The following is a 25,870-nucleotide window of genomic DNA, read 5'->3' on the forward strand; positions in this document are numbered from 1 at the left end:
AAAAGAGGCTATGGGTGTTACAGGTTGTAATGCAATCTGCATCCTCTTATGTGCCAGAGAGTGTACATATTGTGTACCTCTGCCCATACCACTAAGGCAGACACGTTTCTCTCTTTGGTTTTCCTTGGCTCTCTTATCTTTCCTTGTGGGCTTCACATTTTCTACCCTGGACATCAGACTGCCACGTGTCTCTGTGAAACAGACCCCACTGAGACAAGCAGGTCTGAATGGGGAGAAGAAGGGAACTCTTTCTAATTTTGTCTTTCTCATCTTTCTTGAACAGGTGGCAAAGTTCTTGAAGGAAGAGGTTCGACCAGCGCTGATTCCATACCAAAGCAAGATGGGTGGGAAAATTGAGCTGGCACTTTAGCCATATTCCACAAAGGTGTGTGGGTACAGGAAGATAGTAAAAGCCTTATTGAACCAGGTCTGTTTACTGTGTCATGTTTTTGTGGTTCTCCGCAGTACATTTAACCCCCAGAACTTACAGCCACCTCAGTTCCAGATGGGCTTTTCGTTGTTTGTCTGCTGTTTAATCAAACTTCTATGTATTGTGTGCTGAGTTACCGAGAAACGCTTGATTGTGACAAGATAACTTTATCAAGGTACCTTTCACTGTACTGTTATAGAGCAGTGCAGCTGTTTAAAGAGCAACACCAGGTGCTGCCTGACATTCAGGTATGACTTGCTGAAGAGCAGGGGTAAGGGCAACTGAGCCCACTTCCATTTCCATCTTATTCATCAGCTCTTAAACTTTCTCCACAGGTGTCCTAAAAGATGGTAAAAGGTTGTTCTGGCTTTCAGAGTACTGCGATTTGGGGAGCAAATAGGCCAAAAGAATTAGGAGTAATGAAAGGGAGAGGCCATGGAACTTTTTGACTCACCAAACTGGTGGTCCTGCAGTGACCCTTTGCTGGTTTAATACTGTACCTGTGGTGCTGCAGCTTCTGAAAATCATATTTACAGGTGTAGGTCAGGAACCAGCCATTGTGATTTACTTTTCCAGGTCTTCTACACTGAAAGGCAGGTAGGTAGACTCTGCCATGTGAGTCATTCTCTATCGCAAGTAAGTTTTGTTTGATAAAGAAAGAAAAAAGATGTTGGAATTCATTGGATGCCAGAGAAAATTAAGAGTGTTGGTCTTATTTCTGACCCTGCATGTTCTATTTGTGATGTCTGTGCTTTACTGGACCAAACTCTTCTCCCTTTAACTTAAACTGGAATGATTCCCATACCTGTTCATCCAGTTTTGTTACATTACAGCCCTTTGTTTTTTTGCTTGAGTGCAGTAAGAAGCTCCCTCTTACCTCTGTTATTTATTCAGACTCCAAGAGATTACATGATCAGAATTACTTGATTCTTTTTGAAGTGTGATTGCTGGAGAGAATTAAGAAAAGCAGAACTAATTGAAAGAAGCTACCTGCTCTCCTTGAGGCCATCATTGTTTAAAGAGGACTTCAAAATACAGTATGTTTTAATGAGGCTTGTCTGTATTAAGTAGTCAGAGAAATGGGAAGCTTCAGGCCATGATCTCCCCTCATCTAGATTGTTCTGGCTTGACCTTGCATCTAGAGTATGATATTCAAGATATCTCAAACATTTGTGAGGTTTATGGTGTTTAAAGTATTTTGCCTGTTTGTGCTATTAACAATTAGGAGTGTTTAAAAAGGATAACTCTAATCGAACACTGGTAATTTTCAAACTACGACTGAAATGGATAGCCAAGAAGCAAAATGGATAGTCCTCCTTTTTTGATCCACTTTCCTCCTTTGTGAGATTGAAAAAAACCAAACAGCCCTGTGCAGAGAAAAGAAACAGGCAACCTATCTCATCATCTGGAAATTAATCTTTGTACTAGGTAGAGGCTAACAGCTGAGGCATTGGATTTGCTTTCCTGCAAAGTTTAAAAAGAAGAACAATGACATAGGGAAAACATCACTTTCTTATAAAACTGCAGAGGACTTGGGAGTTTTGGCTGACAACAGGTTGACTGTGAGTCAACAATGTGCCCTGGTGGCCAAGAAGGCCAGTGGTATCCTGGGGTGCATCAAGAAGAGTGTGACCAGCAGGTCAAGGGAGGTTCTCTTCCCCTCTACTCTGTCCTGGTGACGCCACATCTGCAGTACTGCATCCAGTTCTGGGCTCCCCAGTTTAAGAAGGACAAGGAATTACTGGTGGGAGTCTAGCAGAGCGCTATGAAGATGATGAGGGGTCTGGAGCATCTTTCTTATGAGACTGAGAGAGCTGGGTCTGTTCAGCCTGAAGAAGAGAAGGCTGAGAGGGGATCTCATCAATGTTTGTAAATGTCTCAAGGGTGGGTGTCAAGAGGAGGGACCAAACTCCTTTCAGTGGTGCACGATGATCAGAAGAGGGGCAGTGGGCACAGACTGAAGCACAGGAGGTTCCATCTGAATATGAGGAAAAACTTCTTTGAGGGTGCCAGACCCTGGAACAGGCTGCCCAGAGAGGCTGTGGAGTGACCTTCTCTGGAGACATTCAAACCTGCCTGGACACATTCCTGTGCCATCTGCTCCAGGTGAACCTTAAAGCAGGTGCATTGGACTGGATGTCCCTTCCAACCCCAACCATTCTGTGCCACAATATACAAATCCTTTTAGAGGCTTCTCTTCAGAACTTGGTTTGGGACCTTGCTTTCTTTTCTCCAGCAGAGTTGACAGAGGCACCAGCCAGAGATGCTGTTCACCTCTCCCCTTAGTTCCTGAAGTAAATTGCCAGAACAAGCTTCAAGAAGCAGCTTGTTACCAATTCGTGAGGCCCAATCCATTCTGGTACATATCCCTGTAGCCCACGTCTGTGACAGATGCAACCAATAAAGTGGCAGTGAGCCACAGCCTTCTATAGCGCTTGCTTTTCCGCCCTAGCGGCGATTTTCACGGCTTCGTGCCATCTCTTCAGCCTTGGCGGGGAGAGTGAAGGAGCCACCGCTATTGCTCAACGCTCGTCCCCGCGACTGGAGCCCCCTTTCCTCCGGGCCCGTCCTCCCTGGCATGGCCGCCCTGCCGCGGCCTACAGCCCCCACAGCGCCCCGCGCCGCCGCCCGGATGCCGCGCATGCGCGTCGCGCCGCCCTCCAGAGCGGCGTGTGGGGCCGCGGGTCGGGGTCGGGTGCCCGCTCTGAGGGGACAGCGCGGCGCGGCGGGGACGCCGCTGACGGGAGCAGGTGAGTTCCGGCGCGGCCGAGCCGGGGGTGGCGGGCGGCGCCGGGCGGGGGGGGGTCCTGCCTGCGGGAGGGAGGGCTCGGCGGGCCGCCCCTCGCCCGCCGGGCTGTCAGCCCTGCGCCCGCGGCGGTCGCGCTCCCCAGCGACTGTGGCGCCACCTGTGAGAGGCCCCGCACACACCTCACACCCCCCGTCCCGCCCTGACCGCCCTGCGCTGCCCCTCGGGCGGCGGGGGGGACTGAAGCCGCTGGGGCGGCCCTGCTCCCTGCGCTGTGTGTGGGGCCGGGGGTGCGCGGGCACGTCCCCGCTTCCCGAGCCCCTCCTGAGCAGGGTTGAAGGGGAGAGCGGGACCCCCCGCCCCAGCCCCCGGGCGGGCTCCCGCTCACCTGCTGTGCTGACGCAGGGTCTGGGCTCCGGCGAGTGAGTCATGTTGTGCTCAGCTTCCTCAGGCTGGGCTGGGGCGCGTTCTCCCCGCGGGGGTGTTCTGCCTGCTCCCCCTGCTCTCCAGGGTATGCCCCCCATCACCTGCCTCTTCTCCTGTCTGTGGCTGTGACTCTCAGGTGGTCTCATCCGTCCAGCTCTGCCATCAATCACCCTCCACACCTGTGTCTTTTCCGAGGTGCCCAGAGGAGAGACTGTCTGTCTCCTGTCTGGCTGTGGGGAAGGAACAGTCACGAAACTGAGATGGAAATATGGCAGTATCCCCTGGGCAATAGGCATAAACAGGCACACCGCAGGTTGTTAGCTGTAATAAATATTAGAAGGGACTCAGGAGACAAATGCAATCATAGAATCGTTCCTCATACCTGATGATGTAAATTTAAGGGAGAGAAGAACTGCCGTGGCACTGATTTAAATCTCCTTGCAGTCAGTGGCTGTGGGCTCTGGGACAGTGGGTGTCTCTTCACTGAGCTGGTAAGGATGGGACAGGAAAATTTTCTTCCTTGTGTCTGCTTTTCTTCCTTCCTAATTTTTTGAGGGATGTGTGAATTTAGGCAGCTACTTTCCTTCTAAACAAGTAAATTTCACTGATGGTGTGTGGGGTTTTTTATGTGATGTCATAGCCTCCTACTTCATGATGTCTCAGCCTTACTGTGCATGGCTTGCTGTGATGTTTGGGGTGGGAGAGTGGTGGAAATAAAGTAGTAAAAATACCTTGAGGAAATGGAGGGTCCTTTAGTGTTAGTAGATGGGAGAGAGAAGCAGTCTTGCTAGAATTAAGAACATTAGATGTTCAACAGTGAGAGGCTGGATCTTAAAATCCCTCAAGAAGGAACTGCCAGCCAAGCAGAAGGAGTGGGGCACTGCTGTGCTTTTGCCGAAGTGTTGATCAGAATATAGTTTCTTGCTGGAAGCTTTTCAGCTTCTACAGTGTCTGGAGTTGTGTGTTGAAAAGAAAAAATCACTGGAATGAAGATCTATTTAGTGTATATTGCCGGATCTGCACGCTGTGTGTGTTGCTTTCCCTATGCAGAAACAAGGATTGGATTCCTACCCTGGAGAATTCACTAAATGGAAGAAGGGTGTGAGAAAAGGCATTACATGTAATTAAAGAGGTCAGGGTGGGGACTGGTTTTGTCATATTAATATAAAGTTATGTTAATTCTGTATTTAATGTATTAAAATGACAGATGCTACCTTTTTTAATTCCTGTTTAGGATAATGTTTTGATAATGTGTCTTGGTAATCTCAAGGAGATGTCATTCATAGTGACTCTTCCTCCGCAGGATGAACGGAAATCCATGAGGGGCAGCAGAGAGGAGGGACATGTTTCTGGGGGAAGTGCACGGGGTCAGGGGATGATAGAGTTAAGATCAGATAATGAAGTGAGGGAAGTACCGCACACCTGCTCAGGACTGAAATGATTCTCCAGTTTGGGGATCTCTGCTAATTTCGTGTAGGTTTTTCTTCTTTGTTGTGCTTTTGACCTGTTGCTTACTTTCTTGAAAGATGGTATCTTTTGCAAATATCAGCATTCTAAAGGACCTTGTCAATCTTAAAAGATTAAAAATCAATGTCTCTTACCTGAGGTGGCATAGTAAAAGAAGAGGTTATTGGTTAAGGCATCTGCATGAAGTGAACTGCCAGTCTCAGTCCCATCACTAGTGAATTGACTTGTGTGTTGCAAAATTGCTTACTGTATTTGGTATTCGTGAATCAGTGAGTTCACCTCCCCCTGAGGTGATGCCGTATTTGAGGTTGTAACTGTTTTGGAAATGATTGCGTTGGTGTCTGTCTTCCTGACTGTTAATTGAAAACTTCTCAGCAAAACATGAGAAGGAAAGAAAACTTTAGAAAAATAAATCCTAAGGAGTATCACAACTTTATCTTCAGTGATAAAGGTAAGGCACCTGATACTTTGGTGTATGTGGTCCTTCAGGTCTTCTAGCTAAATCAGTGGTGATCCTAGATCACATCCTAGCTCAAATGGATAGTATATAGAGATTTTGCAGTTGTTAAGTAGGATGACGTAGACAAAGATCTTCATTGTATATGGTGAGCAGAGTGTCTCAAATGTCCCTTGAGAGGTGGAGAGGGGTTGGCACTTCAGGTTTGTATCCTCAGCAAAACACGAAGACTTGTTTAAATTTCTTTCTGTGCCACCTTTCATCACATGGAGATTTTAGGTACATAAAGCTTACACAGGGTAAGTATCTGGGAGCATTGGGAAAATCTCACTTGCGAGCTGTGTTACTGTTGACACCAGACAGGGAAGAGGAGGATGTTGTCTTGCCACATTTGTTTTGTCTCTGAGGAAGTCCCAGCTTTTTTTCCTTTTTTAAACTGAAGTGCAACAAGTTATATTGGTAATAGAGCAATTCTGTTTCTGGCTTAAGAAAAAAATCAAAGCCCTTAGGAGAGAGGAAAACATGATTGTTTTATAAGATAGAAGAAAAGATAGCATGTTGGTATTAGTATGACCACGAGAACCATCGTCACTGCCCAGTCAGTGCAGTATTTCTTGGCTGGGAAGTACCTGATGATTCAGAGATGAGGGTAAATGTCTATAACCCGACAGTTCTTTTGCTCTGGAGAAGAAATCTTCTTGATCCCAGAAACAGGAAATATTTGGGGTTTTGCTACAAATGGTAATGATTGTAGTATATTTTTGCTTTTTTTTTTCCTCCAAGTATCTGTGCCTATAAATTTGTGCAGGAGCAAGATCTAAGTAGTTTAACATAGCATGTTAGATAAGAGCTTTGCAAACAGTCCTGAGAGGTGTATTAGGTGTTACTAGCCTCTTCAGAAAGTTGAGTTCTGGAAAGACACAGCCCTGAAGGAGAAAAATCTTGAGTGCAGTGGGATATGCTTCACTTGACAGCCATTTTCTGGAGCCAAAAGAGGTGAAACCTGCTTAGAGTCCTGCTAAGTGAATCTGATGGGGTTTTTTTCTAATATTAGAGCAAATAGTAACACTGCAGAGCTACAGGAGAGTGACCTGAATTTCGCCTTTCTTGCATCTCACCAAGAGAATGACAAACCCTGGAAGCTAAAGCTCTGCAGATCCATCAGAAGCCATATCAAGGAACAGCCGTTCATCAGGCTGTTGTTCGTCTGTCACTGGGAACAATAGCATGAGACCAACTCGAGAATCAAACTTCCACTTGTCGCTGCCCAGGGTAGGAGCATCATATAAAAAGACTTTGTAATATCTGTCTTGAAATAACTGTCAGTAGTATCATATGTCAGTATGATTGGTATAATCCTGCATCTCTAGTGGAAATATTTTCTTTCAAACTTTGTATAGCAAATGAAACTGGACAGTTGCCATAACCTTCCACAGACATCTTATGAATAGTTTGCATACTTGCAGAAGTTCATGGTCAGAACATGAAAACCACTTCTGGAGAGTTTTGGGGGAAATGAGGTTCTGTAGAGTCCTGCGGAAGTGCCCTGGTCCTGCACCATGATTATTTGGGTGAAAGTGTTTGTTTATCGTGCAGAAATTGACTCTCATGGAAGAGATACTTGGGGCCACCTTAAACACTCATCAGAAACATTTGGATAATATTTGTGTAGCAGTATTTAATGTAGAATCGCCTTTACCCTAAGCCTTGAAGACTAAGGAGACTGCAGACCTGCCTTTTGGCACACGTGGGTTTTCTTCCCTCTGTGTTGGCAGCAAGGAGAATTTTGCTGTAGAGTGAGGGTGGATACCTTGCTAGTTTGTGTCCTGGCCTTTTTTCTCAACCTCATTCAACGCAGATTGAAAGAAAACAACTGTTGCTCCAGTGCTCGATCTATTGTAATCCTCCCATGAAATGTCAGAAACACTCTATATTCCCATCACATATCCTCTCACCACTCAACAGCAGCTCTGGGAAAGGGGAAAGTCCTCCTCCTCTGATGCCAAGGGTCTTGGTGAATGAGGTTCTCCACAGTGGTGCAGTTCAAGCTTAGCAGGCACCAAGTGTCTGCTCTGTAATGACAGACACCCTCTGCTTTCCAGGGCTAAAAGTGAAGTGGGTTGTGTTTGCAACACACAGAATCAGCAGAGCCATAAGTAAGTTTGGTTCTGGTTTGTTTGTTTGTTTATCATGAGCCATATAGAGAAGCCTTTTTATCTCCAGATTTTAGAAGTAAGAGCTTCAGCCTTTTCAGGCTGTGTCCTGCATAAAGGATCAGCCATCTGCTTTGGAGCCAAATAAATAAAAGGCAGTTCTGCTCTGAAAAGAAAATATATGTTGATATGTAGGATATCTGCATTTTACATAAGTAGGTGTTGTGTAGGGGTTTTTTAGAGGCAAGCTTGGCACACTGAACTACAGTCAGGAAGTCCATCTGTGGGCTGTCTGTCTAATGCGTAAGCATTAGGAAACAGGATTCTGCTTTTCCACATCCTTATTTTCTGAATGGAGATGAAATGGATACGCAACTGGAAGTTACTTGGTTTGCTCCTTTTGTGTAAACTGAAAATGGTTCAGCACTTTCAGCTGCAGTGGGGCTCTGTCATTACAGCAGGAAGATTTGCTGGACACCCATCAGTGCAGGGAGCAGATCTGTTGCATGGAAGTACATTTTAGTTACATTTCTGCATTGAATTATATCTCCAATGTGGCTAAGAGTCTACCAGGTGCTTTATGGCAGGAGACACAGAGTTCCAGTTTCTTTTTCATTGTCTCTGTTATCTGTTGCTCTAATAGTGCCCTGAGGCAGTTGGGAGGAAGCACTTTGCCTTGTCACGCTCCTGCGGTCAGTAAGCGATCCCAGTTGCTGACTGGGCAGCACTGGAGTCCTGAGTGATGCCTCTACAGTGACATAACGCTGTCTGCAGCTTGACATCTCTCCTGCCTGCCCACCTGACTCTGCAAGACTCTCACCTTTGTTGCTTTCCAGATCTCACATCCCCCTTTCTAGGCCTGCCCTAGGCTTTTATTTTATTTCTGATGCACTTTCTCTGCTACAAGAAGGTGGACTGAGGGCAGTTAAAATCCCCCAACTTTTCATTCTAAGTTGTGTGATAGAAAACAAGCCTGAAGATAATCTCAGCACCTCCCTCCTGCATCTGTAGTGTGTTGCTTAATAGCCAAAGCAATGTGAGGCTGATTGTGGTTTGTGAGCCTTAAACAGATAGTTCCTGGAGTGGCCCATGTTTGCCAGCACCATATTGACTCCTTAACCAGGAGCTGGTGTGTGTCAGTGTCTGCATGGGATTCTGCATCACTTAAAAAGCCAGAGTGTCAGTGTGCAAGGGGCAGAAATTATCTGCATCTTGTGTGCCCCTCGGTCAGGTGTGTGGCTGCACCTACCTACTTGTTTGTGAAGCTGGAGTTTTCTTCTGACTGTATACATGCAAAGCAAATATTGACTCGTGGAACTAATGGCATTTCCAGCTCCAGGATATGCCTTTGCCTGACCTGCAGGAGAAACCAATGGGGGAAGGGACGGCAAAGGGCTTCCTGCTGAGAGCTCCCCTTGTGCATTTTACTGAGCAAGTCTGAATTTTAATTGGCGAAACAAAGCTTTCCAGGTGTGAGAGGACAGAAATGACCTCCCCGATTCAGTGCAGGTTTTTTGTCTGATTTCTGAGAGAGGAAGAGCAGGTCTAGGCATTAAATTGGATGCCATCTACATGGGACTTTAAAAGCTGAGCTGGAAGAGGCTTCTAGAACTATACCTAAGTGCATGGCCTCCAGATGAGTACTGTGGCTTTGCAATCACTTTTCTCTCTTCCAAAACATGGAGAGGTTTTGTTGTTTTGTTTATTTATTTATTTTCGTTTGTGTGGGTTTTATTTGTTTTTAATAAAGGAAGATAATAGAGAGCAGTGGAAACCAGCTGACAGTGCAGAGGTGGCAGTGGGCTTTACTGTGTGCGTGTTCAAATTAGGTATCGTTAATGGGAAGCAGAGTTTTTCCCCATGCTAGTTTGCTGTCAGAGGAAGTGTTCTGTATGCTGTTCTGATGACAGTGGATGCAAATAATTCTAGAAATAATTGTTATGCTTATTTTGGTCCTTCTGATGATGTTCACCGCTGGCTCTTGCATAGTTACTAGACATAATATTTTCAGCATACAAAAACATTGCTTTGTAAAACGTTCGCCTTCTGCACAGTCTGTCTCCTAGAAGTATGTTGCTTTTTTGGTGGCTCTTTACTAGATTCTTTTGTTGTTGCTAAAATCAGCAGGGGAAGAACACTTCTGGGAAGGAGTTTCTGTCCCAAAATCAAGATGCTACTGAAAGGCTCTGGACAGCATCATTTCATGCCTAGCACATCCAGGCACTACCACAGCAGGCTGAAGCAGAGATGACGTGGCAAAAGAGGCCACACAAGTAAAACACAGGCAGCAGGAGATTGTTATCTGGTGTTTGTAAGAAGCCAGGTAATTGAAATCTCTCATATCGCAGCTGTGTGGAAGAACAAGTATGTCCAGAGGAGGCTTGATAATGCCAAGTGGAAGTAAATTTGCAGGTCTCCTTTGCAAACATCAGTTTCTAAAGGACACCTACAGTGGAAGAGAAACCAATTGGATATAATCCTGCACGGTGTGTATTTGCAACTCTGACAAAGGTGTTGCAGGTGGAGTGCTTCAAATAGCCTGTACCTGGTGTTAATTGCATGCTTGCCTTGCTGACTTTTTTAGATAGACACACTGTCATTGTAGCTGTCTTCTAGTAGGCTGGAATCAGTGGTGGTGTGATTTGCTTCTGTGTCTGAAGACAAAAAGTAAAGCTGCGAATAACAGGTACCATTTGCATTGTAACAAAAAATGAGTTTATTTCAAAGCGTGAAGACTACCTGGTGTGTGACCAAAATTGCTTTGTATAGGAAACTGAAATTGCCTTTAAACGTGGTAGATGCTTCTTAATGCATGAGTGAAATCTAGTTTTAATTTTAGAATTCTGGGGATTAGGGAGTTGCCCTTAATATTTGTTGGATCTGGTGTGTTTTTTTCCTTTGTGTGCCTTACTGTTGCTTGTTGTTAAGCGTGTGTACTATGCAAATAGCACAACTAAGTTAGCTGTAGCAATTTCATGCATGGAATTTCAAAGGCTTCATGGGAGCTCCTTTTGTTACTTGCTGTCTCCTGCCCAGGGGATTTTGAGAGTTGCTTTAGGTTTATATCCCTTATTCAAAGGAAATAACTTGCTATATCAATCCCATATGCCAAGTGGTGGTGCCTGGCTGTGCCAGGGAACCTTCCTCCCAGTTCCTGTGATGCTGTACTGGAGGCAGAGTGGGAGTGGGGCAAAAGCGGTGTGATGAAGATCTGCAGGGCTGGCGTGGTGTCCTCAGCACCTTCTCTTGGAGACACCTGGCTCCGTGGGCAGCCAGTTCCCAGCGCATCACCTCCGTGTGCTGCAGCAGGAGCCTTCTCTTGGTGTGATTCACACTGCCTACCCTGCCCTTCTGCACACCTTGGTGCCAGCAGTGAGGTGAGCCTCTCGCACTCTCTCTGGGCCCTGTCCCAGATGGGTGCTTGCAGAAAGGTCTCTATAGGAACCGGAGGCAGGAAAAACCTGCCCACCAAGTTCATTGCTCTAACGTCAGGGACAGGAGGGCTGGCAGCAGGCAGGGGAGTGATCTCCAGCAAGGCGGAGGCCAGCATGTGGTGACGTGGACAAGGGAAGCTTTTCTGCTGCACCTGCCCTGGGAGGAGGAGGGATTTTCAGCCTCAGCACTCTCCTGCTCTGCTTCCCAAGCACCGTGGTTAATTCCCTTGTTATGCGGAATTTTCTCATTTGTGTGCCTAACACACTGGCCCGGCTCCTCCATAGCAGGTGGGTTCAGCAGTGATTGTGCATGCGATGAAGGTTAATAATGACCGAGGGCAATCCCTACTCACCTGCTCGAGGCACTGAGCAGGGATTCAGAGTACAGGTAGCGTGCCAGACATATCACATGGCTGAAACAGTGACTGCCTTCCTAATAAAAGTCATTAGAAGCAGAGTTAACTGGGCTGAGAGAAGGCAGGGGAGCAGGACATATTGGAGGCTTGGGAATGAAGCAGCTGCAGTTGCAGGGCAGAGATAAGCCTGGAAAAAAAAGCATCAAAACACATTTGCAGTTATGTTGAAAGGGCAGTAAGTATTGTCATCAGATTTACCAGCTTGGTGTACACGCTGTGTGTGTTCGCATGTAAAAAGAGCATGCAAGTGCTTATTTTGTAATTCTTGTTATGTCTTTAACTGCTAAGGGAAGCGTTGGTGCTAAGAGAACAAGTGGGGCAGAGTGATGGGGAGAACAGAAAAAACATTTACAGAACTTGTGGGTAAGCAACTGGCCTTTGTGTGGCCAGCATTACTTCTTAGAAACAAAAGCTGGACTTTTTTTTGTCTTTCTTTTTGCCCTGAGAGTTGGTGTCAGAAGATCAGAGTGTCTGTTCTTCCATACTGGCCTTTCTCGTGCAGAGAACTGTTTAACTTTGGGAGGAAAAAGCTGTATCACTTGTGTTCTCAGACACAGGTGTTTGTAATGCTTTTGCAATGTTTCACAGCCACTTTCAGGCTGCAGGTACTCACTGGAGAACTCACTGAGATGCAAAAGCAGGAGTGGCAATATAACCTTATACTGCTGAGCACTATAAACAACTCAGACAGGACCTGCTGGATGAATCCCTGGGGTTCCTTCTTTTAGTGGTTTGCAGCCATAAGTAGTTTTGCTGGAAAAGAGAAGCTGGAGAACCTATCCCAGATGGGCAAATGTTAGTTTCTCCCCAGTTCTTTCCCAAGTAAGTGAGTGACTAACGTCTCCCAGCACTGGCTTTATCTGCTTGGTAGAGGTCCTCTTGGTGTCTCCCACACACAGTTACAAGGTTGATCTTTAAGTCCAGAATCTTTCTCTCTGATTACTGAACTATTCCATCGTTGTCCTGGAAAATCCCTATAAAAATATGCTGTGAACTGCAAGGAGAAAAGCTGTGGGGGCTGTTTCATCATCTGAGCTTCATCCCCTGATTTAATTTAGAGGGCCCTGGCTCATTGCAGGGGTACATGATGGCATCTTGTCCATGTCCTAGCACAGTTCATCACAGAAAATCCTTGTCAGAAGCTTTCCCAGCTCCCTTCAGGGAGCTGTATTCCACAGCCAAAACCACTTTGTTCCTGCGATTTGTGGTGCTACTCCTAAAATCTCTTCCAGGCTTATTGCATCTAATTATATCCCCTGAAACCCTTTTCACCATTCCAGTCCCTTCTCCATGGGCAGCGTATTCAGAGAATTATGATGTACAGTGTAGCTCTTTTAGTATTCGTAATTAAATACAGGACTCACAATATTGTGATGGAAGAGGTGATGAAAGTTGACTTGGTTTTTGACATTCTTTCAATCAGTAATGATCTTAATGTCACAAAGAATTTGGTAAATGACAGTGTGCTCTTTCTAGCTGATGGATAGGTATGAAACCAAGAGGAAATTCCAGTCTCTGAAATTTAATTTTCCCGTAGCAGAGCTTAAATAATAAGGGATTCAGTTTTCCTGTGGGGACGTTGTGTGTGAGGGATCTGTCTGTCCCACACCATGTTCTTAGATGCTAATTGAATTCTCTCATTGACACTTGTTTCCCCTTTTATAACAGGATAGCCACCTCTCACCTCTGAAAACATTTCTGGACCTGCTGGAGGCTTCTGCAACTCAGTCTTACCTAGTGCAATGTCAGGTGAGCAGACAAAAGTGGACACGGTATCTTCTTGCTTGGTTGCTTGTTCTTTCTTCAGCTGCAACTTAGTAAAAGAAAAAATAAAGTTAGAGCTATTATTTACCTTAACATACTGCCTGATCAAATTGGGGGAGAGGAAACCACCCCACTCTTTCTGACCCAGCTGCCTTTCCGCTAAGGGTGAAGTCAAGTCCTTCTTTCACCCTGTGCTGAAGCCTGCAGAAGCTGCATCAGCCACTGAACACAGAGGAAGAAGGAGATTGAAATGTAATCTGCCTTCCCCATTTTTCATAAAATTTGCTTGGTTCTGTTCTCCTCCCAAGATATTCCCCAGAGTGGGTGGTTCACTTTATGATTGTGAGAGATTTTTGCTGTACAATGGTAGCTCTAGGGCAGGCAGAAGGCTGAAGAATTACTGGAGTTCAACACTGGACTACTAAGATCTAAGCTTTACTAAAAAAACTAGGTCTCCTTGTTGCAGTGCCCAACTCTCCCATGCCATATTTTTGTCTAAACCTTCCTTCCTGGTCCAGCTGGTTATTTCAGGACATTTAACCCAGAAGGAAACTATACTTCAAAGCCAAGTAAACCTTTTTGTTGTGTTTTGTTTTTTTCTGGTGATGTCCACAGTGAAAGACCTGGGACATGCTTATCTGCTTCAATTGCAAAACTTGATGTCTGCTTTTATTGCAAAGGAAGCTATTCAGTGAGACACCACCTGAGACTGGAAAGCTGCTTATCTTGAACACAAAAGACAAAGATGATAGGCGTATTTTCATTGCTTCAGCTCTCTATACATGGTCTGGCAATATCTCAGCTCTTCTGGAGCAAAGGGGGAAGTGGAACATCTTGCTGATGGCACTGATTTCCCATTTTGGTGCCTGGGTGACAAAGCTTCAGGGAACTCTGGAGGATGGCTGGTGCTGGGGGTCAGTGCCTCCATAGGAGGCATTTACTTCTTCAGAGTCTTTAGTTTTTTAATGGTTCCTTTGGCTTGGCACTCACTGATCACACAGCTTTTCCAAGCAGAAGGTCACTTGATGCCGTGGAACAATTTCTCTTCCCTAAAAGTACCTTTCTTAGAGGGAACTCCATTTGGTTTTTCTGCTTCTTTTGCTCAGTAATAAGGGACAAACCCATCTGAAATTACTTGCTTCCTTGGTGAAGTGGGAGCTATCTCAATGTCTAGAGTAGCAGTAGTGACAAACTCCTGAGTGAGTCCTTCCCTTGCTGGATCAGTGAGTATTACGTGTCTTCTGAGGTTTTCACCGCTATGTGTTGATCTCTTTCTCTTTAGGCCATCACACTCCCTCTGCTGGGGGTCCCTTCTCAGCCCTCACTCCCAGCATTTGGCCTCAGGACATTCTGGCAAAATACACACAGGTAGGGTGTGGGGCAGGGAGGGGGTGTTCTCTGGCTCTGCACAGAAGCAAAGGGACCCTGGTGATTTCTGGCAGTCTCTGAAAGCTGCAGGGAAAAGGAGGGAGGGGTGCACTTTTCCTCCAGTGGTTTAGTTGTGGACACTTGTTTGCTACTTTGTGTGTTTTGTGGCTGCATCCTGGCTCTTGCAAGAGGATCTTGCAGAGCACAAAGAAACTTGTGTGAATTATTGCCCTGCTGTTATGCAACTATTGCTCCACTATGAAAATGTTGACACCCTCAGGGAGTCTCTGTCACCACCAGGCTACTCTGGTTGACTTGTGCATGGCAGGAAATGCTGCCCTCAGGACTTGTCACCAGGTGGGCAGAGCAGGAAGGAAGGAAGCAGCCATGGAATTTTGTAACTTTGTCAGCAATGTTTTGCTGAAGACAGTTGAGCCCATTAAAGTAGATTAAAGCTTATCTCGGAGCTTTGCCAGAAACACACTTCTTGAGTGCTGACTGGGTTGCAGTGGTTGTGAGAGATTCCAGAGAAAAGGCAGGTGGGCTTGCAGGAAATGGGGGGCATCTGCAGGTTTTTGCTCCTTGAAAAAGCCTGGTTGTAACCTCCAGTGTGTATCCCCTAGTTCCAACCATGAGCACAAAGGAGGAAAGTTGAGATGTGGGTCACGGACTTTAATTTCCTTTCACCTATAATTGGGGCTTGCTTCACAGGTGCGAACCCCAGTTTTGTCTCCTGTCTTACAGAGAAAATCTGAAAGCAACAAGCAGGAGATGGAGCAGGGAGCTGAATTTGCAGTATGCGTGCAGGGGCAACAGGACTGTTGTGTATTAGAGACACAGACAATAGAGATCACTTTAGCTGGTGTATGTCGATTCCTCGGTCCATGAGGGGGGTTGTGTGCCCATCCAGGTGGGAAGATCTGATCTTGATATGATGTTGTGCTCCAATCATGCTGGAGAAGGGATTGCTGGGAAAATCTATGCAGGTGGGAAGGCAGGGCTTCACAGCTTCCATGGAGAAGTCAAAATGGGAACAGCATGCAACACCTTCCCATCTGGGAATTGTGGTGAGAGGCATTGAAAATAAAAGGGCAAGGACTCTAATTGCGCAGAGAACACAGTGTGGACAGTGGTGGGATGGGGCAATATCTACATGTTTCTGTTCTGTTGTTCAGTGCTAGACTGGTGAAAATGTCTGTTCTCTTTCCTTGTGTCCTCCAGAAAGAAGAATCCGTTGAGCAGCCAGAGTTCCGCTATGACGAATTCGGTTTCCGAGTTGATAAGGAAGGTAAAGCCAGTCTCATCCCTCCCCCTTCCATTGTGTCCTACATCCAGCCCCTCCCGTGCTGCCGAGTATGGCAGGGTGATTTTGCAGCCATTCTGTGCTAGGTCTCATCTATCCACTTGTCATCATCTTTCTGTATACTACCATTGTAATCAAGCGTGTAGACGTGCTGGCCTTATGGCAATTTGGAGCACAGACACAGCAGAGTCCTTTCAATCCCCTTAGGCTTGTGCTGTGGTGGGTAACAGAGAGAAGAATTAAGAGGAAATTACCATTTCCATTAGTGGCTGCATGCTGGGGAAGGGCAACTTTCCCAGGTCACAGTGAGGTCTCTATAAGCACTGATAGGAGGCACAATGACATGTGCTGTCTGTTGAAAAACTCATGGCCAAGAGGAGTGGCAGCAGTATGTGTTCTGCTCAGCCTAGCAGCTTGACAAAGTGTGGGGGAAACTGTAGGGACAGAACCCACATCGTAGTTTTTCTGCAAGATATAGAGTCAGGAGACCAAATAGAAGGAGGTGTAGAGAGCTATTGCAGCTGGACATTGAACTACAACAGCTGGCTGCCTTTACAAAGAGGAAGCGAAAGGAGCGGGGCATGTAGGAATTGCTTTATGTGCTCTGAGACGACATTTTCAGGGCTCAGGCCATACAGTACAAGGGCAGAAGTTATTTTCATGTGTGCCCTGAGGCACCTTGAGTCACAGAGGTTTTTCTTTGAAGCAGTGGTCTGGAGATGAGGACAGGACACAGCAGTTTTCTTCAGCCAGAACATTCGGTAGACTTGTGTGTTATAAAATCAGCAGGAAGATTTGGGCAGCATTGTTGGGATGTGTTATACAGTGAAGGACAGAGTGCCTTACATCAAACCTGCACTTGTGCTAAAGTATCTATTTTAGAAAGCCAGCCTCAGGTTAAGGTGATCTCTCATTGTGAATGTGGAAGTGTCCTTATTAAAGCTTTTTTGCTGATTAAATATCCCCAAAGTTAACATTTTGCACCTCATTACTTACATGAGCATATAGCTTCTGTTTGCCACCTCTGAGGCTTGCTACGCTTTTGTCAGCCTGATTTACAGATCCTCACAAAACCCAGCAGGATGACTCCTGCCAGGGTCTTGTTTAATTCCAGCCACACTCTGCTCTAAATCATGAGTAAGTAGAGACTAAAAACCTGCCGAGAGCTTCTCAGTTCTCAAGGCCCCAGTGCCTTTTGCTTATGACCATAAAATTTACTGCATGGAGAAGATGGCTAGAAACAAAGCTTTGCCTTTCCATGCTCTGGCTGGAAAACATGGATATTTTAAATGTGCTTTCTTCAGATGGCCATCCTCCTCCCCACCCTGCCCTGTGTTCATTCCCGCTCGTCTTCCCTCTCTCACTTGTCTCCTTTTCTTTCCCTTCCCTTTGCTGAGGTAGATGGTGCTGAGCCAAACTCCAGCAGGCTTCTGGGGGTCCCACTGACAGAGGAGCCACAGCAGAGGCTGAAGTGGCAGGCTCATCTGGAATTCACACACAACCATGACGTGGGTGACCTCACCTGGGACAAAATTGAGGTCACCCTACCACATTCAGACAAGCTGCGCTCCCTGGTGCTAGCCGGCATCCCGCACAGCATGAGGCCACAGGTGAGAGCGCTGCCTGCTCTGGGCAGGCTCTCCTGCCTGGAATAAGAGACAGTGGAGTGAAAATACTTCCTTTCAGTTGAGAGGGTGCCAGATTATGACTTTCTGTGTCTCTTACTGACTCTTCTCATCTCTGTTCACCCTGTCCCCCCAGCTGTGGATGCGCCTGTCAGGGGCCTTGCAGAAGAAGAGGAATTCAGAGATGTCATATCGGGATATCGTGAAAAACAGCTCTAATGATGAAACCATTGCTGCCAAACAGGTAGGAGATACTGCCTAGTGCTGACTGGGCACAAGGGAGTGGGAAAAAGGGCAGGATTTGCTGTGTGAGGAGGAAGGAGTGTCTGCTTAACACCTGTAGCAGGAACAGTTGAGAGGACAAATGTGGTCAAAGCCTGCTAAAGCTTAATCCTGTTGGGCATATTTCTCCTTTATTTTGTTGGAATAACAACTGTGCAGCTTCATTCCTTCCTGGGACAGCAGGGAAAGGGTTAGACACATGCTACCTGCAGGTTAGAAAACAGTGCTGCACTTGCATCACAGCAAACATCCTGATATACGTTGAGGGGGTGAAGGATGAAAGGCTGATAGATGGACTTCTGTTGAGGTTGTGGCAGCTGCTCCCAGGGACTGTCTTTGTCCCAAACACAAAGTCTCTGAACACCAACACGACTGTTACAGGGTGTTTTCACTCTTCCTCTGATCTCTCCTTTTGGGAGAGGAGGCAAAGGCCGTGGCAAAAGAAACTGAGCTCTGTAGATCTTCACCTCTCACCAAGTTAGGTTCAGAATGTTTGGAAAGAGGAACAATGCTGCCCAAAGGGAGATCTGTGGGCTGTTCACCTCCAAGTCCTGTGTCACAAATGTGGCCAGGTTGTTGGTTTCTCGCTGGACTAAGTTTGTTGGGAAGCCTTGCTTGAAATCCAAGCAGATTAAATTCCCAACCAGCATGCCTACTGTTCTCAGTGCAAAAGCTAAGGGCCTAGTTTAGGCAAGCATTTATTGGGAAACACCAAGTCACCATCCGCACTGGCATTTTCCCAATGACAGTGAAGGCTGTTAAACTGACCCCAGGTGCTTGGACAGGACCATCTTTTTTGGTGCCTAAGGACTTATGGATGGGTGTGCAGAAGCAGAGTTCCCTGTGGCAAGGGGCCACAGGGAAGTGCAGAGAGCAGAACACAATTGTTCAAATGCTGCAAGCTGACCCTGTCCTTGTTTATTGCTGTCTGACAGATTGAAAAGGACTTGCTCCGCACGATGCCCAGCAACGCCTGCTTCTCCAACATGAACAGTATCGGGGTGCCACGGCTGCGCAGGATACTACGAGGACTTGCCTGGCTCTACCCAGATATTGGATATTGCCAAGGCACTGGCATGGTAAGCTGCTTTCAGGGTGTCTTTGGGATAGGGATCATTTTGTCTATGGTGGCTATGCTGGGGCAAGTAATTTGAGGCCATGCCGCCAGACACTATGGCCTCCAGGTGAGTGCAAGGGAAATCCCTTCGTCATGGAAATTTTTTCGTGGGGAAGAGAGAGCAGAGTAGCACAACACATCCACAGATGTGGATTCAGTCCATCTGTTGAGGAGGGACAGGCATTACACTGAGGAGAATTCTCTTCAGTGGAGACTGCAGGAGAGCTGCTGCTGAGGAAGGAAGATGTTGGTCATTTAGTCACAGGTCTGTCTCCATGCGAGGAAGTGGGGAAAGAATTCTGCTCCTCTTAGGATAGGCTTGGCATGCAGTTCTTCTTTCTTCAAAATCCCAGGTGGCTGCCTCTTTACTGCTCTTCTTGGAGGAAGAAGATGCCTTCTGGATGATGTGTGCTATCATTGAGGAACTGGTTCCTGCCTCCTACTTCAGCACCACCCTGATGGGCGTGCAGACAGACCAGCGTGTCCTACGACAGCTCATTGTGCAGTATTTGCCTCGCCTGGATAAGCTGCTTCAGGAGCATGACATCGGTAAAAGTGTGCCCCACAAAGCACAGCTTTTCTTGCCAGGGTGACATGCAGGCAAAGATTTTTTTGTTCTTGTTTCCCAAAAAGAGAGCAGCAGGGCTGGGAGCAAACCTGGCCCTGGAGGCAATGGATGGTCACCTTTAAGCTTGAAGGACAGCATTTAGGAGAGTCCATCTTCACTGGTTGGCTGACTTCTTCTGTTGTGATCATTTTTCATGTCTCTATTCACAGAGCTCTCCTTGATCACCTTGCACTGGTTCCTCACTTCTTTTGCTAGCGTTGTCCACATCAAGCTGCTGCTGCGTATTTGGGACCTCTTCTTCTACCAGGGCTCTCTGGTGCTGTTCCAGCTCACTTTGGGCATGCTCAGTATGAAGGTAAGCACCACCTCCACTTCCTCCGTTATAGCACTTAGGTGTTTAATTCTGAATTTTAGGAGCAAGAAGGTTTTGTATCCACTTTCTGTATGTGGTTTGGGAATGTGCTCAGGAAGATGACTTCCTGCCTTCCTCAGAACTGGGAGCTGTGAAGAACTTCCAAGGCACTTCACAGGATTTGGGAATTGCTGTTTCCCCTCCCTACCTCGTTTGCTCCCTCATAGTTAAACCACATCAGCTGCCTCCCTCTGTTCAGTCTACATCTCAGCCTGAGAATCCATCTTACCTAAACCAAGATACACCTTGATTTTGCACCACCTCTGAGCAGAGATATAGCTGAGGTTGTGGTGATTCTGGGGAGCTTTCGATGGCACTGTTGAATGCTCCAAGAGATTAGCATTGTCCTGATTACATGTGATTTGTCTGACTTCCATTTAACCACCTGATCTTTTCATTTTTATTTTAAAAAATATATATTTCATTCAGTTTTCTGTGCAAAGTGCAAGAGTGAGCCTGCTTGGAGCAAGGGGGAGGTGGAGCTTGGTTTGACATGGTAGGCACTCTGTAGTGTGTCAGACTGAGCAGCTTCCATCTCCTTGTCCCCAGCAAGCTCCCTTCTGTGCCCAGTCCTGGCAGTGGGTGCACAATAGTTTCTGTGTTGTCTTTGCTTGCTGACTTGAATTAATTTAAATGATGGATGTTGTGCTTCAAAAAAGCATGCCAGCTAGAATTTTGGGGGCAAATCTCAGTGCTGGAGAGTAGTTAAAAGATGCTGTTCCCCTCTAATAGGTAGCTGAGACTTTTCCTGCCGAAGTTTTGATGGAATTATCTAGTTGGACCTGTCTTGTTTCTGGCCCAGGCTGCGCAGTGAATGTAAAATTGCATCCAGCAGCCCAAGAGCGTCACTGTCATGTTCACTGTTCTGTATGGCAAAATGATTGCATCGTTGCAGGAGGATGAACTAATCCAGTCTGAGAACTCTGCCTCAATCTTCAACACTCTCTCGGACATCCCAAGTCAGATTGAAGATGCAGATGTGCTGCTGCGGGAGGCCATGCGTGTGGCTGGCTCGCTGACAGATGTGGCGGTGGAGACCCAGCGTCGCAAACACCTGGCCTACCTCATTGCCGACCAAGGGCAGCTGCTCAACTCCAGCACCACTGTCAACAATTTATCCAAAGTGAGTGCACAAAGCCCCATCTGCCTCTGCTGCTCTGTTTTTACCGTTCCCTTACGTATTCCCTTTGTGAGCAAGAGGTTCCTCCTGTCTGCGAGGATTTTGGGTCCAGGATGACTGTGTCATCCAGCAGAGAAAAGGTATTGGGAAGTGAGGGGGAGCTCTGTACTAATGAAATGTTGCCAGATTGGTCCTGGTTGATAAATCCCCAGGTGAAAGGGATATTGACGTTGATTGTAATTATTGTTAATGAGAGTTATGTTGGAAAGTGATCCATTTTATTTATGGAAACTTAGAGACACAACCTATGCTTTGGTCAGAATTTGCTTGAAGCATGCAGAGTAGGAACTGGAGTTAATCTACTAGTAAGAAACTGATACACTAAAATAACTCTGGAAGGTAGAGTCAGAAAACAGCAGCAGCCTTTGAGAAGCTGAATAAAAATATCACCTGTATTTAATATTGGACTAGAGTCTGCAGTTGTGGATGTAATAGCTCCTGTTTGTCAGTCCTGTGTGGAAGATGGTCATCTCTCTTGATGCTCATCTGTGTGCTAATCACAAGACATTCCTGCAATTCTAAAATGTAATAGGCACCCACTTAGAAATTTATATATAATTACATGTAGAACTACTTTTGGCAACAAGGGGAATTAGAACTAAAATTATTGACGCAAATCATAGTTGATTCTTGAACTTTATGCTTTCGTAATAATTGAGCTATAAATAAACCATTGCACATGGAGCAGATCAAGCCATAGAGCTGATTCATTGCATTAGAACTAGAACAACTCCTATCTAAAATTGCCAGTTCACTTGTCTGCCTTTTCCAGTGGCAACTGTCAGGACCACTTGCCCAGAGCCAACCTGTGTGGAGGATTGCTTTATTTTAATTCTGAAATCTATTCTAACGTGTGCACTTTGCTCTCTCTCTTCCCTCTCCCACAGATAGTGCGACGCAGGACTCAGCGCAGGAAATCTGGCATCACCTCTCTGCTCTTTGGTAAGGACAGTCGTGTGCCTTTCATGTGGTGTTGCTGGATATAGCGGCCTAGGAGGGAGGAGAGGGAGCAAAGCAGGGGAACACTGAGGAATAGGAGAGGATGGAGCCAGAACTGAAGGATGAGAGAGAAAAAGTGTGTTTTCTACTTGCTTGCTTTGGTCTGACTCAGAAAGTGAATTTTAGGTTAGATGGTTCGTCCTTAAATGGTGACTAACAGCAAGCTGCAGCTCAGCCCAGCTGTGATGTCCTTCTCACACTGACCAACAGATCAAACACATTTTCTGGGCAGACCATGTCCAGTCCACAGGCTGGATGTTATGCTCTCCTGATCTTCCTCTGCTCAATTCAGGAACATCTCTGAAGGTCTGTCACAAGGCAGGATGGTCCAGTTTGTCCAAGTTTATAAATGCAAACATCACTGGTGTTCCCCCTTACTTACTCTGAGAGCTAATGTGAACACTTCTAAATCTTAATTTTCGTTGCTAATGAGCTAAGCCAGCTTATGTCCAGAAAGCATACAGCCAAAATAGGTTTTGCATGGGTTTAAAAGTAACTTGCTTCTGTGACTCCATAATACCTCTTTCTATTGTAAGCCTCACTGTCATCACCACCTCGAAATTGCTCCATCTCACCACATAAATTGTTTTTCCGGTGAAAGGCAATATACTGAATTTACAGGTTTCATACAGTGTTCCTGTTGTAGTTGAAATGGCCTGAATAAATCTAAAACTGGGTTTAACTGCTCTTTTCAGATAAGAACTTTTCTGACATTCTCTGGCATGGTGATATATTGTCACAGGGTTGCTGCAAGCACATACAATATTACATATATAAGTTATGGTAGAAGACCAATCAAGCTGTAAAGTCAAGCATGCGGAAGTGAAGAAATGCAGGAAAGTTGCTTGTGCAACCTAAATTCAGACCTCTTGTATGTAATGTTGTCATACAGTCACCACAGACTGAGCTGGCAGGGAACTTGGCTGCCAAACATGTCTTTCTTGTGTCTCAGATAGTCTCCTTGACCAAGTTTGTGTAGCTTTATGGAGGTGATACTGAGTTATACCCATGCACAAAGATAAATTTGAAGTCCAAGCTTCAAAATGTATCAATGGTAGAACTGAGACGATTATCAGTGTTTTCTCATTTTAGTGGGATTTCTGTACAGTGACTATCATGTTTTTTACCTAGTAGTATTGCTAGTATTTACAATGTTGATTAAAATGCAGAAGTTGTCATCCTGCAGCAGGTGACCAGAATAGCAAACCTTGTCCCAAGCGAGGGGGAGGAAAGCTCGAATGTGATAAATTCACCTTATACTGGAAGCTGACAATCAACCTGAAGTGTAAACTCTGCAGCCTGTGCTAGTTACTGTGTAGAGCTGGTACATAGCTCTTGTCTGGGTAGGAGTAAGAACTTACCCAGAACTTAATTCTTCCTTAGAGTGAATGCAGATTTAGTAGTGACATGGACAGGAGTTGTAGAGTCACAGGAGCACTGTTTGGAAGGGACCTCTAGATGTCTGGAGAAACGGAGGCTGAGGGGAGACCTTATCGCTCTCTACAACTACTCTGCAACAAGGAGGTTGTAGCATGGAGGTCTCTTCTCCCAAGTAGCAAGTGATAGGACAAGAGGAAATGGCCTCAAGTTACACCAGGGGAAGAAGAAACAGCAAAAGCTAGTTAACTGGAGAACAAGGTGTGCATGTTGCCCTTTTCCTGTTGGATGGGCATTGCAGCAAGGAAATGCAGGAGAGCTGGTCCTCCTCTGCAGAACTGTGCAGCTAGTTGGCCTTCACAGCTCCAAATAGAGCCTCCTCACCTGTGGCCAATCCTGTGCGGGTTTCCTTCTTTTGGAAATGTATGTGCAGGCATGGTGGAAACCCTGTTTGCTTTCCTCAGTATCACGCGTATTCTCAGGTGGGAGGGTGGGCAACTTGCTTCCCATATCTCCCGCATGCGTTTGGGTGGGATTGATCTGAGTACAGAGGGAGAAGCACGGTATTTTGGCCAGAAGGGACAGAATGATGACAGAAAGAATTAGTGATCTGTGTAAATGAGGGCAGCCCACAGAGCCGGTGTGGCTGTAGCTGAGTCGTTTCTTCTTCAGTCACATTCTGGTTTAGCAACATGAATTTTCTGGGAATCCTCGCCATCTGTGTGATCACCTATCTCACTACAGATTCAGAGATACAAAGATTGTAAATAGAGTTCTCACATGCTCTGTTTCCTACCCCTGGCCACAGAGGAGGAGGCTTTGTTAATTTTCGTTGCTTGGGCTGGGAATAAGTATGTCCTACAATTTTTCTAGTCCAGAAGCAAAGTTCAGTTTTCTCTTAAGCCCTGTGTGTTTGCTTCTCTAATCATTTAATTTAGCAAATAGAAAACAACTATAAAAAAATTTTAAATCTAATTTTGTGCTTCCGTTTATGTTCTTAAAGTTTTAGTCTTTTTAATTAGGATAACTTGCGATTAAAAGATACTTTTCAATAAGCAGAAGCTTCATGTGTACTTAGCTGTTGCAGCAGCTGTATAGCTCAGGCCACATATTGGTTTCTATAATGCTGTTAGAAGATAAGCAGAGTACTGATTTGCTAGCCAATTATTTACTTGAGTCTTGCATAAAAGCTGTGTTTGTTTAAAAATTGGAGTTCAGTGAAAAATACACTGGTTTAAATATTGATTTCATTGATCAAGCTACTACATCTTCAGTATATTATAGAGAGGGCAAAAACAGATGTATGAAAATACACTTTGAGTTTTGAAATTTTTATTATTTTTTTTTAGAAAAGAAGCAAATGGTTTATTGTTCCTAAACATCATGTACTCAATTTTTAAGACATTCAGACATTAACTACTTAAAGAATCCATCCTATTAGATATCTTTGTGCATAAATTAACAGAGATAGGCTGTCAAAACTCCTGGGGGAATTAATGACAGTTGAAACACGCTTTGATAACTTTTACTTTGTGCTTATGACCATTTCTATACACCCACAGCCTTTGAAATCTGGCTCTTTGGGAGGTCAAGGTCTTAAGTAGATAGTGGCTTTTCTCTCATGGCTCTGATTTCTAGACTGACACAGGAAAGTGAGCTGTCTTCATTTTCCAAATATTTTTGAAGACTCAGTGAAGAATATGCTGTCAGCCTGTGAGGTATGCAAAAATCACAAGTAGTTCAACCAGAAGCTGTTTCAGTTTTAGAATTTTAGTTGAAGAGAGTTTTTGAAACTTCCCTAGTTTTGTGTCGCACCATTCAGCTGTCTATATGCTGCATAGACACTTCTATGTAGTACCTTGGTACAGAGAGCTGTCCAGTCAGATCAAAGGTGACATCTTCCAGTTCATATGTGGTTTGAAATACCAGCTCCTTAAAATTTGACACAATCAAATGATATTGGTTATTTACATTACTGAATAGATGGGCAGTAAGCACCTGCCTTAGCATAGGCACTTCTAATGTCAGGCTTTTTTGATTTATGTAGAATCAATGATTTCTAATGTTAACAAAAAAATAAATAACTCATACTTGCTTTCCTTTCCTCGCCTTTCGTCTGTCTATGTGGGCTCCCCCAGGGGATGAAGATCTGGAGGCACTGAAAGCCAAGAACATCAAGCAGACGGAGCTGGTGGCCGACCTGCGTGAGGCCATTCTCCAGGTGGCACGGCACTTCCAGTGTGTGGATCCCAAGAACTGCAGCATCGTGAGTAGGAACAGCTGGATCTGCACTGCTGTGGGCTCCAGGCATGAGTGTTGAGACTTCGCCACAGGACAGGGCTGCTC

At 45.6% G+C, this 25,870-nt stretch overlaps 2 protein-coding genes across 4 annotated transcripts in view; both read left to right on the forward strand.

Annotated features, from left to right (window-relative positions):
* ADSL (adenylosuccinate lyase) overlaps positions 1–426 on the forward strand; it is a 29,325-nt gene extending 28,899 nt beyond the window's left edge. For both annotated transcript variants that reach the window (XM_080364059.1, XM_080364060.1), the window contains exon 13: positions 284–426. In XM_080364059.1, the coding sequence (XP_080220185.1) occupies positions 284–370 (87 nt within the window). In that variant the 3' untranslated portion in view covers positions 371–426. The remainder of the gene's footprint in view (positions 1–283) is intronic.
* SGSM3 (small G protein signaling modulator 3) overlaps positions 397–25,870 on the forward strand; it is a gene marked incomplete at its 3' end in the record, with an annotated part of 31,964 nt that continues 6,490 nt past the window's right edge. The window contains exons 1-12 of one of the 2 annotated variants that reach the window (XM_080364057.1): positions 397–427; positions 13,198–13,278; positions 14,576–14,661; positions 15,883–15,949; positions 17,366–17,574; positions 17,726–17,833; positions 18,807–18,950; positions 19,342–19,537; positions 19,766–19,911; positions 20,864–21,091; positions 22,036–22,090; positions 25,663–25,790. In XM_080364057.1, coding sequence (XP_080220183.1) covers positions 13,272–13,278; positions 14,576–14,661; positions 15,883–15,949; positions 17,366–17,574; positions 17,726–17,833; positions 18,807–18,950; positions 19,342–19,537; positions 19,766–19,911; positions 20,864–21,091; positions 22,036–22,090; positions 25,663–25,790 — 1,374 coding nt within the window. In that variant the 5' untranslated portion in view covers positions 397–427; positions 13,198–13,271. Of the gene's footprint in view, positions 428–13,197; positions 13,279–14,575; positions 14,662–15,882; positions 15,950–17,365; positions 17,575–17,725; positions 17,834–18,806; positions 18,951–19,341; positions 19,538–19,765; positions 19,912–20,863; positions 21,092–22,035; positions 22,091–25,662; positions 25,791–25,870 lie in introns of those variants that run through there. The other variant, XM_080364058.1, reaches the window with a different exon arrangement.

Source organism: Nesoenas mayeri (genome assembly GCF_963082525.1).
Source record: "Nesoenas mayeri genome assembly, chromosome: 1".
In the NCBI taxonomy this organism is placed as follows: Eukaryota; Metazoa; Chordata; class Aves; order Columbiformes; family Columbidae; genus Nesoenas; species Nesoenas mayeri.